Source organism: Python bivittatus, unplaced genomic scaffold, assembly GCF_059951505.1.
Source record: "Python bivittatus isolate LINGU-HERP-01145 unplaced genomic scaffold, Pbiv_v1 ctg000610_np1212, whole genome shotgun sequence".
Classification (NCBI taxonomy): domain Eukaryota; kingdom Metazoa; phylum Chordata; class Lepidosauria; order Squamata; family Pythonidae; genus Python; species Python bivittatus.
This window is the reverse complement of record NW_028277088.1, coordinates 6,301,556-6,313,896: the sequence shown is the minus strand read 5'-3', so window position 1 is coordinate 6,313,896 and position 12,341 is coordinate 6,301,556. Positions and strand designations below refer to the sequence as shown.

Below are 12,341 nucleotides of genomic sequence, written 5' to 3'. Positions count from 1 at the left end.
CTGCCTGGAAGCTTCTGAGATCTTGGTAGAAAAATTCCCCAATGATCCTGGTTTGATTAAAGTTAGCACTTGCAGCAGGACCTTCTCTGTACAAAGGTCTTCAGAACTATGGCCTTGGTACTGTAGCTAATTCTTCAGCAATAAATATTTAACATGGTGTTTACGTTTCTCAACTCTGGAGATTTTGAATTTTTATCCATTTCCTATTGCTGCTTGATAGAATATCTAATGATTTGACTGATATTTGGAATGAGTTGGATTGCAATAGAAAAAAAATAAAAGATGAGCTATGGGGAGAAGAGAGATTAAGCTGTGTTTAGAGAAGGTGATAAGCTATTAAAATTGTTCCTACTTGCTGGGATGAAGGGGGGTGTTACTTCTTTTTTCTTTTTCTTTTTCTCCTTTTTTCTTTTTCCTGAACCACACTCCCCCCCTTCTTTTTCTTTGGTATTTTTTTTCCTGTTTGTAGTTTGTATTGGCTTTTAATCTTTTCATTTATAATTCTTAATAAAATTATTTAACAAAAAGAAAAAACTAATAAAAAGAAAAAATAAAAGGTAGAATATGCAGATAATTTCAACATATTTTTTTATAAAACAGAGATTGATTTAGAATAACAAAATACTGGCTTCAACAGGCATTCACTGTCAGACTTGTATTCAAATCCTGCAAGCTGCATTTTTTGTCTTCCATCTACTAGAACAATCTGCATTCATGTGCTAAGCATTTTCCTAGATGATGGATATGTAAGCTGCGGGTACTAAATTGGGGCAGGCAGCCGTAATGACAGCAGATGCTATTCATGAATGGAATTTCAAGTCTAGAAACCTGCTGCTACCGAACTTAATTAACTTTAAAGATTCTGATTGGTTAAGGAAATTAAATTCATGTGTAATCAAGTACAATCTATTAAATGCCGTTGAGTAAAATTACAAGGCAAGAGGCACATTTTCATATGAGAAACAAGAATATTAGTTTTAATGTGATTTTAATTTTGTAAAGGTAAAAAGGTATATTTTAGCCAGTTAAAAATATAATTGAGTCAACCCTTTATTAAATATTGTTTATAATTTCCTAGTTGAGAAGAACCATAAAGCCCTCAAGTCCGACATCTTCTTGCAAAGGGGGGCCGTAAATTATTCCAATGCAGCCTGCAAATTCTGAGTATAGCGTATGAGCAAAAGGACTGCAAAAAAGTTACTTTTTCTGTCTCTGTGAAAAAAGAGAGTGTCTTGCATGAACTCAAATGCAGCTAAAAAACCCTTGATTGTAGGTTATATTCTTGAGTGTACGTTGATGGAAATAGTGTACAGTGTGATAGTTGAAGCCTTTATATTGTGTTTGTATCCACTGTGAACTTTTTAATGTAGTTTATTTTGGGGAAATTATATTATTTTTACAAAAATGAAATGTATACTAGAAATGAACTTTTAATGTCCAGCTGGGTTTTAGTTTTGTATTTGCCCTGTATACAGATTCTAATGAAGTCTGTTTTTTCCATCATTATTAAATAAGTCAACTCAGAGGTGTTATAACTGAAGTTTTTGGGGGAGTTGTTTAATAACATAAAACATTGCTCATGAAACTTAAGGTAGTTTTACATCAATACTAATGCTGTATCTTATCAAATGCATGATTTTAATGAACTGTGCATCTGAAACATTAAAACACCCTTTTCTCATTTGTCCAGCATTCACAAAGCTGATTACAGTAAATGGGCAAGAATACCATCTTCAGGTAGTTGACACAGCTGGACAGGTATGTGATCTTGACTGTTAGTCTGGTTTTAATATTTTCAAATTGCATGATTATTAGTTGATGTGCTTGAAGAACTCGGTTATGATAAAATGGGTTCAGTCTTTTTAGTGTAGCCTTCTTCACACACACTATTGTAATATGGAGACCCCAATGGTTAGGAGGCTGGTACATGCTGGTTCCACCATCTGTCTCTTTCCATTCTTGTCTCCTGCCTCTTCATTCCCTGATCTCCCTTTGTTTAGCATGAACATCTGAACACATGCAGTCCTGGAGCATGTGGAGCACTGTGCTTTTGTTCAGTCAAGCATATGGGCGTTGCTTCTTCAGATGTCCCCGCTAAATATGAGTTTGGGAAGGAGGGAGGTGAGTACATAAGAGTTGGGCCTCATGTTCAGCTCTGTCCCCCCCATTTTAACTCTTCCAAGTTCACTAGAATCCTAAAAGGGCTAGTCTGATCTTGTAATGGGAAGAAGGAATAGCCTTGAGGAACAGGAGGAAGAGCCACTACCAAGACTGCGGTCAGATAAAAAAAACCCCAAGTCCAGGGCAGAACTGTAACCTGAGAAATGTCTCACACAGGATCTTCCATAGTTCTCATGAAGATAAAAGGGGGGGGGCTCAGATTTGCAAGTTTCTGTTACCATAACCTTATAATAAAAGTACTATTGGCAAAGCCTGTCCCCAATAGGCAGTCAAGGGAATACTGTGGTAAATGGCCACACCCCTGAAAGATGCTCGGACTGGTTAGTAAGGCAACCAAAATAGAGTGACCTTATATTTTGGAAATGTATCATAATAAACAGCAGGATTAAGCTTTAGATCTTTAGAACTTAGACTATTGTTTGAGCAAAGCTTTTGTACAGTACTATGTGTGTCCATTCTGGCAGTGACTTACTGTTTGCTATAAACTGAAGTCTGAAGGTTTTTTTTTTTTAATCTTTATAATGCAATTGAGCATGTATAAAGTTACTGAAATGGTTTATCTGATTTTGCATTCTGAACAATGCAAAATATAAAAATTGATAAAATGTAGATCTAGTAACATAATCATTTATTTTAATAGTCTTCGTGGTATTGAACTTTAATACAACAACTTAAAAATTTAAAGCTAAGTATTACTACATTCCACTTTAGTATTTCATTAAAATTGTTGGTTATAAACTTGAAATAAGTATGTGTACATGCTGTCTCAATAAATGCCACTTTTATGCCTTGTATTTTCAACGGAGTTCTTGCTGACCTTTGCACAGGCATTGAAATTTTTCAGCTATGCATGGAATTCCGAGAGTGTAAGAGCTATGAAAAGATGTCGGTTCATGTACATTCATGTATGGTGTTTCAGTGACGTGATGATTGTGTTTAATCTTACATGTCAAAGGAGGTATTACCAATAAGTGTGTGTGGCTACAGAACTTTAAAATGAAGCTTTATCTTCCAACAGGATGAATATTCCATATTTCCTCAGACATATTCCATAGACATTAATGGCTATATTCTTGTTTATTCTGTCACATCAATAAAAAGGTAAATTATACTCCTATCTTTGTTGCCTAATTTTGAGCTGTTTCAATCTATGCTTCAATCTTTCCACAAAAATATGCCTGTTTTATAGGCTGTTGTTGGCTGTATAAGCTTGCACTGGGGAGTCATAGCACATGAGCTAAAATAAATACTGTAAAAGTACAGCACTGAGTTACTCTTTACAGGAATATGACACTGGAAGGCTAAGAAACCGAAATCGAAGAAGAGCTGAATTGTATTTCATGGAACAATAATCCTCTGCCTTTCCATCAAGAAGCCAGTTTTATCACTATTTAGCTACAGGGAAAAAATATGTGATCAGAGCAATACCTATGCTCTCTAGTGTATATGTTTAATTCTATTAGTAATAGTTGTTCAAACCTACTTATGATAAAGATAGGATATAAGTTGAGTAAAGATCGTTAGTACAATCACTTCAGTGATTTAATTATTTTCAGTCAGTAATATCAGCTTTGCTATTTTTGATGTACCAAATCAGATTAACAGTACTCAGTGTTGTCCAAACTTGGCCACTTTAAGATGAGTGGACTTCATCTCCCAGAATTCCATGGCTGGCTGGGGAATTCTGGGAGTTGAAGTCCACTCATCTTAAAGTGGCCAAGTTTGGACAATACTGACAGTACTGTTTATGTTTGAAGTATGGGAGTCTGAGATCTTCATAGTCAAAATGCAGGCTCTTCTAAACTGCATGTGCATGAGTTCTGAGTTGTCTGGAGGTTATCCATGATCTTAAATACCATATATTTTAGAAATTAAACGATGGAACAAGTAATATCCGATGATTGTGCAGGCATTTAAAATGGAACTTACTGGCCTGTTTCTTACACTTTGCACCAAGTAGGGAAGGGGTAATTGATTCTCCCCTAAGTTGGCATTTATTCTTTTTGCCGCCTGAAGGAGAAACCTTTCTCAAGACAGTTAAAATTTGAGACGCTAAATCCCATTGCTCTGGATATAAAGCTTTTTGCCTTCAGTTCATTCATGTATATAAGATTATACTGGGGCATTTCCAACCTACAGCTGCCTGGTTGTCTATATAAAAGGAGGCAGGCAGACTTCATTCACTTGCAGTGCAGTTAAGACTCAGTCAGACCTCCTTATTGGGGATACTGGCACGGGACACGCTGTCCAGGGCAGCAGAGAACAAAATGTTAACGGACCGAATAACCTCAGCTTCTGAACTGGTATCAAGGCATTTGCCCACACTGGAAATTTCCTTTGCTTGAATTGTGCCTCATCTGATGGGACTCAATTATCACTTTCTCATATGTGTGTGTTCTTGGCTGCAGGGGATAGAAAATCTTTTGCTTTTGTTTAAAAAAAAAAAAAAAGTTTAAAATAGGCTTCTGGTATTGCAGCTAGTTTGAGCCTTTATAAAAGTGGTGATGCTGTAATCTTTAGTTTCCGAATTAATACACTGCAAACTTTTGAGAGACTTCTGTGTGTCAGTGACCTTTTTTCCACTAAAGCCTTTTCTTTCTTTAGACTACCTACTGTGGTGGCTCTCGCAGATCTGTTTATTGATTTCAAAGATTAGCTTCATAAGGATGTTTGGCCCCACAATGCCTGCCCTTGGCTTAAGCGGCCAAGCGTATATTGAGATATGTTCTCTCCCCACCTGACCTTGCTAGGGCTTGGGATCACCACTCCTGCCTCGGCCTGCTGTTCGCTAGCAAGCCACTGGCTTTCCAACTCCAAGGATGCCCAGCCTCTTCGGGGGCACGCACCATCATCTCGTTGTGCAGCCAATTAGAAAATGAGAGAAACCTGGTTTTTAAAATTTCTGTATTTTCTGAAAATCTTAAGAAACATGTATAAAACGTACTAACATTTTAAATTAAAAATGACTGAAATCTCATAAGGTCACGTGACAGAGCCTGGTTCTTGTAAGACTTGACCATTTCTTTTTTGTTTCTTAGCACCCATAGACGCCAAGTTACTTATTCCCCAGTACAGACAGTACACTGTCTTCTAGTTGCTAGTTCTGAAATAGAGACGTGCTACATCTTGGCATTATTACTCTCTTCTTCCTTTCCCTTGTTCCTGTCTGGGTTTGTTTTCTTTGCCATTTTGTTTGTTTTTGTGTTTGTTGTATTGTTGCTGGTTTTTAAACTTTTTAAATGTTTTTAACAGTGGGTAAAGCCAGACTTGCCGGGAGTTGGGCGGCATATAAATTTTAAGAACAATAATAATATTCATCTAGAACAGCCCCTTTATTTTGAATGTGCAGACATTGTATTTAGTTGTTATGAGATTTAACAATTTAAAAAAATCAAATTCATACACAGCCCAGCTAACATTTCTTGCCTTGGATAAACTGGGTTAAAGAGTAATTGATCATTTACAAATGTACCTATATGAGAGTGTTATCACTGGCAAATTTTCACTGATCATGTGCCAAATGGACCAATTTTTTCCCAGTCTGGTTTGGGGCTGGACCTCTGGATCACCAAACCTTTTCCTGTTCCTGATGACCCACTTCCAGAAATGACCCGGTCACCCTGGAAGGTTTCAGTTGGCCATCTGGAAAGACGGAATGTTCTGAGAGAAAGTGGAACAGTAGAGAAACACCACCCTTCTTTTGCACATTTATTTCCAGGCAAATGGACACCCTAAGAGTTTAATAGAGTCATTTGATCTGTTTAGAACTATTTCTAGACTGGGTAGAAATGCTAGGAGTGCAACTTTGGTTGTTGGATATGATGTCATCCTTTTATTTTGCAGTTTTGAAGTGATTAAAGTTATCCATGGCAAGTTACTGGATATGGTGGGGAAAGTCCAGTAAGTAGCAACGCAGTCATTTCATTCCGTGTTTCGTTTATTCATTTTCATATTACTCTCCATGCAGTCACTTCAATTCTGACAGGAGTTGTATGTCTTTTCTTCCACAGGATTCCCATTATGTTGGTTGGAAATAAGAAAGACCTGCATATGGAACGGTACTGAATATTTCCCTTAAAGCGATGAAGGTTCTGCTGCAATCCTGTTAAACTTAAAATGTGGTGCAGTATTTAAAGAGTCAGGGCAGTTACACTCCATGAAATATTCTTGTAAATGTTTTTTTCCCCCTCTGATATATTACCTCAGAGACAAAACGTTCATCTCATTCTTTTTTCTGGCCTTTATTTGCCTATGCTTGTAAACCCAGCTAAGCCTGTATCACTGGCCAGTCAATGACCTATTTAGCTGAAGGCCGCCAAGGACGTGCTATATTTATCCCACATTTATCACTTTTTCCAAGGGTCTTAGGGTTATTCAGGTTCAGTCTCACAGCCTCCCTATGTAGCTGGTTAGATTAAGAAGACATCAGAGGTTCAGGTTCACCCAGTGATCTTTGTGGGATATGTAGGAAATCTGTTGTTTCCTAAATCCTTAATTTGCTTTCTGGTCCTGCAAGGAATCCACGTGGCATACATGTTTGTGCACACTCATGCTCTCTGTGGGGCAAGTAGGTAGAAATGTACAACTGTTGTGAAAATGAAGAATATTTTTCATAACGCTAAAACTTAATTAGGGATAGGTCTGGGACAGTAGTACATTGGTAGCCGTATTTAATCAGACAAATTATTCTGAGGTTTTATTTCACTCTTTTGGCAGCGTTTACTGCCTTTTGCTTCTTTTTCTCTGCGTGTTTTAGTGAACTTGAGGTTTTCCCTGGCACATCATTTCATGCATTGCAATTACACTTGAAAATGTTCTTTGCGTTCCTTCTTATTCATGTTATCCTTATAGCGCCAAGACCACTGCTGCTATTACTACCTCTACCGCTACTGCTGTATTGAGAATTCTGGCCAGTTTTGTGGCTATTCAGGATGCTAGCGATGACCTGAATAATTTGGCTGTCATTGAGTGCATGTAATGCTTCTTCATTTCATTGATAATGTGCATTGCAACAATATAGCCACAGAGGTTCCTCCCTGCCCCAGTTGCTTTCTCTAAACTGACACTACCCAAACGTGTTGGGTTGCAGCTCCCATAACTTCTTTCTGGTGGCTTGTTGGATTCCATAGGAGTTGTCCAATAACTCTGGAGATCACCACATCTGGGAAAGTTGTGCTAGCTGAAAAAGCTACTTACCGTCAAAGCATGCATGAATGCATTTATTTAAAAATAAAAACAATTGAGCCAGAACTCCTAATCATGATAACAGACCAATTCTTCTGTTGCTACCTCACTTCCTCGAACAGTCTTTTAGAAGAAAGACTCCCCAAATAATGATCCTCTCTCAGGTGCTCAGCACAGCACCCTTTGAAGGGCATAGCATTTCCATAGTGGGCCCAATTGGCTGTTCCCAAAATAACACACAGCAGATTGCTTGTGAAACTGTTGTAATGCGCAATTGGAGATGGTGTCTAAGTTGTTGCTGCCAAACAGTTGTGATCATTTGTGAAGTTTTAATGTCACTCTACTACCTGAATATCCATTTCCTTACATACGTATGACAATAGAGTCCCAACCCTTCCCAACAATATGCTGGTTGCATATCCCTCTAGTGAAAATGACAGATCTTTTCCTGTACAGTGTTGATAATTCAAGGCTACAAAAATAACACACCAGGACTTCAGGGTCACACTGCCATTGAATTTTGGGAGGGTGGCTGGGTCTTTCCCCTGTTATGCGTCCTTTGCAACAAATTGCTGTGTTCTCCCATCTCCACTCCAGAGTGATCAGCTATGAAGAAGGGAAAGCTTTAGCAGAATCCTGGAATGCGGCTTTCTTGGAATCTTCTGCTAAAGAAAACCAGGTAACAAATATATTTTAAATCCTGTTTTTTGAAATTGAGCAAAAGAGAGAGGGAAGAAGCTCAAGGGCCTGTAAAAATATTATTATGGTTATTATTATTATTATTATTATTATTATTATTATTATTATTATTATTATTATTATTATTATTATTAAAACTTGTGTCAACACCTCTGGGTAGCAACAGCACAGCAGCTTTCAACCTCATTCAGTTTTGCACAGCAATCCAGTCAAGTAATTTATGGATGCTCCAGAAAGTAAAACAATTTTGTGCCTTATTTTGTCCTCATGGGAGTCATTTTGCTTCTATTTTCATTTATATTAGAAGTGAATATATGCCATATGTTTCAATAATGTTTATGTTCCATGTAGTTAATTACTGTTTTTCTATTTTTTGCAGCAGCATTCTTGACTGTCATAAATACACTTTTTTGGTTGCATTCATAACTTGATGCTATCCTACATTAGACATTTAGCTAGAATATACACAGAAAATCACCCATTTAGAAATATGTATGCTGTAAATCATTTTACAGGTAGTCCTCGAGTTATGACTATTCATTCAGTTTGAAGCTACAGTAAGTGCTGAAAAAATGGACTTAAGACTGGTCCCCGAAGTTATGGCTGCTGTAGCACCCACCAAATTCACATGATTGTAATCTGGATGCTTGGCAACCCATTTGCACTTATGACTGGTTGCCGAGCACCCCATAATCACATGATTGCCATTTGCAGCCTTCCCTGCCGGCTTCCCACAAGCAGTCAATGGGGAAGCTCACAGGGGAGGTCACAAGTCGCTCGGGTAAGTCTCCCCCACCCACCCTGGTCTTCCTTTGCTCACTTGCACTGTGCCCTCCTTTGCTCACTCACACACACCGCGCCCTTCTTCCTCCTTCATTTGCTTGCACACACCATGGAGAGTTCTTGAGCGAGGGAAGGAGGGTACAGTGCATGTGTGCATACAAACTGGGAAAGAGGCCACTGGTGGGTGTTAGCGAGGGAAGGAGGGCAATGGTGTGTGTGAATGAGCAAAGGAGGGTGCTGTGTGTGCAAGTGAGCAAAGGAGGGCACTGTGCAAGCAAGCAAGGGAAGGAGGGCCAAGCAGCCCCTGAGCTGCAGCATAGCAAGCAGCCCCAGAACTGTGCCGTTCTGGGGCTGTTTGCTGCCCCACAAGGCAGGGTGCAGGGCATCCAAAAGGGCAGAGTTGTGGGGGAGATAGTCGGGTAGGAAGACTTAAAAAGGAGGCAGTCCTTTACTTTACAGAGGCTTGGGGATCCAGGAATGGCTTGGATCGGGGTGGATCCTCGGCTAATGACCAGTGGAATTCGCTTAACGATGGCAACAGGGAGAGCCAGGATTGCCATTGCTGAGCGATGCGGTCACGTGACGTCTCGCTTTATGACTGCATCACTTAGCAACTGAAACTCCAGTCTCAATTGTGGTCGTAAGTCGACAGCTACCTGTCATCCTTTCTGCATTGTTTTGGTTTTTACAGTGCCCTTGAGAAAGGAAAACATTTTTTAAACAGGCTTAAATAAGAATTTTGTCCTGGCATTTGTCCTTCCTCTCTCCCTCTCTTTTTCTTTTTAAATTCACTTCGGTGCTCGCCCTTTTCTTCCATTATTTCTGAAACCGGAATTGCTAGTTAATTGAGTGGGTGTATTGGAAAATGGGAAAGGAATTCTCCAAATCAGTCTTCCTGCAACCTGCTAATGACCCATCTTCATAGTGAAAATTCAAGATTGCCACGCCTTTGACTATTACTGTCACAAGTCACCATATGCTACCCATTTCAGCCAGCAAGACTATTGTGAAACTGTTGCAGACATCAGAAAATTAATACAGTCATGTGGTTCCAATTGCCTAAAACTGTTTTATAAAAAGTGAAAGGAGGTAGGGTGAGAATCACTATTTTCCATGGACTAGCAGGGCAATTTAAGCTGTAGTGTAAGATGAAAGACTGTCATGAAGTTTGTCAGCACAGATTAGAGAGTCTTCCATTCTCCAAGTGAACTAAAAAGAACATTAGCTGTTTTCCACTAAATCCCATAAAACCTTAATCATGTGGCTTGAACCTGGATTAATATGATATCTGAACCCAGTAGTAGTGATTTGCCAACCCTGGTTTATGCCCTAGCCCAGTGGGTGAGCCCAGCTATTTGTAACTTACTCATCAAACCACTGCTTATTAATATGAGAATAGACTTTCCTTGTTTCTAAACTCCTGATTAAATAGTAGAATCTTTTAATTAAAATGGTATTCCTGGGAGTTTGTTTTTTCTAAAGAGAAAAAGTGGCTTGCAGGTTTGAAATCTGTGTGGAAGAAACTGTTGATTAGCTGTCAGTGCAGTTTGGGATTGTGCTAAAGTATAATATTCAGGAGAAATAAATTAATTAGCTCCTTATGGAACATTTATATATAGAAACGTGCATTGTTATGGTGAATATGTTAATTTGATTTTAGGTTTTAAAATGTCGCAGGAGATTCCGTGCACATCTGGCATTAGATGAAACACTGTTCAATTACTTGTCATATTATGTTTTTAAGATGCTTAAGGGATCACTTGAATCCATGGAACAAATTTGGAAGCAAGCCCAATTCAAAATTATACCTTGTTGACAAATAATTCTTGCTATATAAAGAGGCAGACATTGGATTTGCCAGTGGGTTAACTCCAAAATGTTGAGAGATGGTTTCTCACCAATAGTTTGGGCCATTCTACTTGCCAGAACCAGTATTTTTTCTTAGCGCATTTTCTGTGCAACTGTTTCTTCTGCAGTCCCAAACCTTAAATAAATTTCAGTGTGTGTTTTAAAAACAGTGGAGGGAAAAAATGCTACCGAAAATCAATGGCATAGTAAGAGACAGGTTATTCTAATCAACCTACAGAAGGCCAGCATTTGGGTGGAAAATATGTAGTTCCTGGTAGTTCTTCCTGGTTATTCCTTACTACAGCTTCCTCAGCATGATGCTTTCCAGATAGGCTGGGATTACATTTCTTTAAATTCTCCACCAGCATCTCCATGGCCTCTAAGACTTTCAAAGGACAGATGCCGTGCCCCCCCATGCCACAAAATGGTTGTATCCCAAGGCAGCACTCAGTAAGCAACATTGGGCCTGGTCTGTGATGAAGGTCCTAGTCATAGCATTTGGAAATCCCCAGTATAGGAGCTGAGTGTAATTGTATCTTGGCTATTGTGAGCAAAGTCAGAGTTCCTGGATTACTAGAGTGAGATGAGCAATGGGAGGTGAATAAAAACTGTATCACAAACTAGACCACTCTCTGAGCTGGGATGATGTTCTGCTTATTTTTTCATTGCGTGTAATGAACCTCGCATACATCTCCTGATGACGCTGACCAAGAGCCAGTCATCTCGACCATTGTTCTAACATAAAAGAAGGAATTCTGTACGACGGCCATAGGATTCTTAGCGGATCTCCCTCTGTTTCCTTCTTTCAGACTGCTGTGGATGTTTTCAGGAGGATAATTTTGGAAGCAGAGAAAATTGACGGGGCATCTTCACAAGGGAAATCATCGTGCTCGGTGATGTGATTGCACAGTGAAGGCTGAAAAGTGGGAATATGTTGTTCTATCTAAAGAAGCAAACTGCCTGTTCCCCTCACAGTGAAACTACGCTTGTTCTTCTGTTAACTTGAACAATATACACTCAATTGGAGACTTTTCCCTTCCGATTATGTTAAAGTCTGACTCAAAAAGGCTTCACTTCCATTTGCAAATTTTAAGCAATCATATTTTCAATTTATATATTGTATTTCTTAATATTATGACCAAGAATTTTATTGGCATTAATTTTTCAGTGTAATTGGATTAGAATAATCATCCAGATGAAGCATATTGTTACACTACTATTAACTAGGCTTAAATATCAGTGTTTCTTTGTGTTCAATGTATACTTGTAAATAAAATACTGCAAACCTAGGTGTGCCCCCTTTCAGGATTGCAATTCTTTCCACATTAACAGTACTTTGTTTCAGTTTCCCAGGATAATATAATTCAGCATGGCATTACTGAACTCTGTGATGGTTTAATTCAAAGAGAAAAGTCTCAGAGGTAAGTTAAAGAATCTGTAAGATTTGGATCCTGCACATGTGAGGAAAACGCTAGGATGAAAACTAGGGCCACCTATCTCATAAAGTGTTGCATAAAAACATGGTTAAAAACATGTACCCTTCCCCCCAGGCACTAGACCAAACAACCTCCCAGCTCCACCCCCATCCTAGCCCAATGCTTGGGGAAGAGCCAGGTCTTCACAGCCTTCTGAAAGTCTAACGGTAG

The 12,341-nt window shown here is 38.8% G+C and overlaps 1 protein-coding gene across 1 annotated transcript in view; it reads left to right on the top strand.

Moving 5' to 3' along the window:
- The window catches only part of RHEB (Ras homolog, mTORC1 binding), a 30,519-nt gene extending 18,535 nt beyond the window's left edge, over positions 1 to 11,984 (top strand). Inside the window, exons 3-8 of the mRNA XM_088150061.1 lie at positions 1,691 to 1,758; positions 3,200 to 3,282; positions 6,025 to 6,081; positions 6,192 to 6,239; positions 7,963 to 8,044; positions 11,505 to 11,984. Of these exons, the coding sequence (XP_088006187.1) occupies positions 1,691 to 1,758; positions 3,200 to 3,282; positions 6,025 to 6,081; positions 6,192 to 6,239; positions 7,963 to 8,044; positions 11,505 to 11,597 (431 nt within the window). The 3' untranslated portion in view covers positions 11,598 to 11,984. The remainder of the gene's footprint in view (positions 1 to 1,690; positions 1,759 to 3,199; positions 3,283 to 6,024; positions 6,082 to 6,191; positions 6,240 to 7,962; positions 8,045 to 11,504) is intronic.
- The last annotated feature ends 357 nt before the right edge of the window (positions 11,985 to 12,341 follow it).